General features: G+C 35.0%; 1 protein-coding gene across 1 annotated transcript in view; it reads left to right on the top strand.

Moving 5' to 3' along the window:
• The window catches only part of LOC119586764, a 30636-nt gene that overhangs the window by 14354 nt on the left and 15438 nt on the right, over positions 1-844 (top strand). Inside the window, 2 exon segments of the mRNA XM_037935491.1 lie at positions 59-108; positions 615-735. Of these exon segments, the coding sequence (XP_037791419.1) occupies positions 59-108; positions 615-735 (171 nt within the window).

Below are 844 nucleotides of genomic sequence, written 5' to 3'. Positions count from 1 at the left end.
AGTGCCCGTTGTATATAACTTTGTTATTGGTTTTCATTTCTGGTTCCACTGTTTCCAGGTGAAATGGGGAAGCCGTAATGGAAGGTCCCATACGGGAATGAGGGACAGGTTTTAACACCCGGGGCTGAAGACAGCAGATGCTCCCATTTGGGTGAGTGGGGTTGTAAGCAATTTCTTCAACTAAACTTCCTTATTGGTCGAAGAAGAATTCTAAAATTTCATTGCTTGTGTTGTCCCCCCAAAATTAGTTTTCCATTTGGAAAAAAGGACGGTTTTAAGAATTTTTTGTTTTCATTTCTTAATTTATTTTTGTTCTTTAATGTTTATTTTTGAATTGATTTTTTTTTTGGGCGGGGATTTTGCTTTATGTAATAATAATTGTTGAATGTTTTATATATTATATCTTCATCCTACATCCAAATATTACCACAAAAGGGGTTTCCTCATCATCACATGTTTAGGAGTGAAGCAGCCACAACATTATAACCCATTTTCTCAAGGAATTTTTCCGTTTAAATAAAAGATAGTTTTCAATGGTTAGTGCAAATATAAAATATTTGATTTTATTCTTATAACTTGTTAGGTAATTAAATGAAATGTCCTATGATCGCTAGCCAAATAGAATCACAGAGAGGCTGGTATGTCACCGGATCCGGAAGTCCAGCAGCCTACGATAGACCCATGGTTAGATCATGCAGATTCGCTAAAGATTTCAACTTTATCACCATTTATAAAGTTAGTATATGAGGCACTAGATAAAAGGAAGATGTTCTAGGCAGACGAGAAACAAAACCCAATAAGAAAAAGAAATCGAGTAGTTTGAAAGTTGGGGATTAACATAGTA

This window comes from Penaeus monodon, chromosome 21 (assembly GCF_015228065.2).
Source record: "Penaeus monodon isolate SGIC_2016 chromosome 21, NSTDA_Pmon_1, whole genome shotgun sequence".
NCBI lineage: Eukaryota > Metazoa > Arthropoda > Malacostraca > Decapoda > Penaeidae > Penaeus > Penaeus monodon.
Note: the sequence above shows the minus strand (reverse complement) of the source record. Positions and strands in the feature narration are given on the sequence as shown.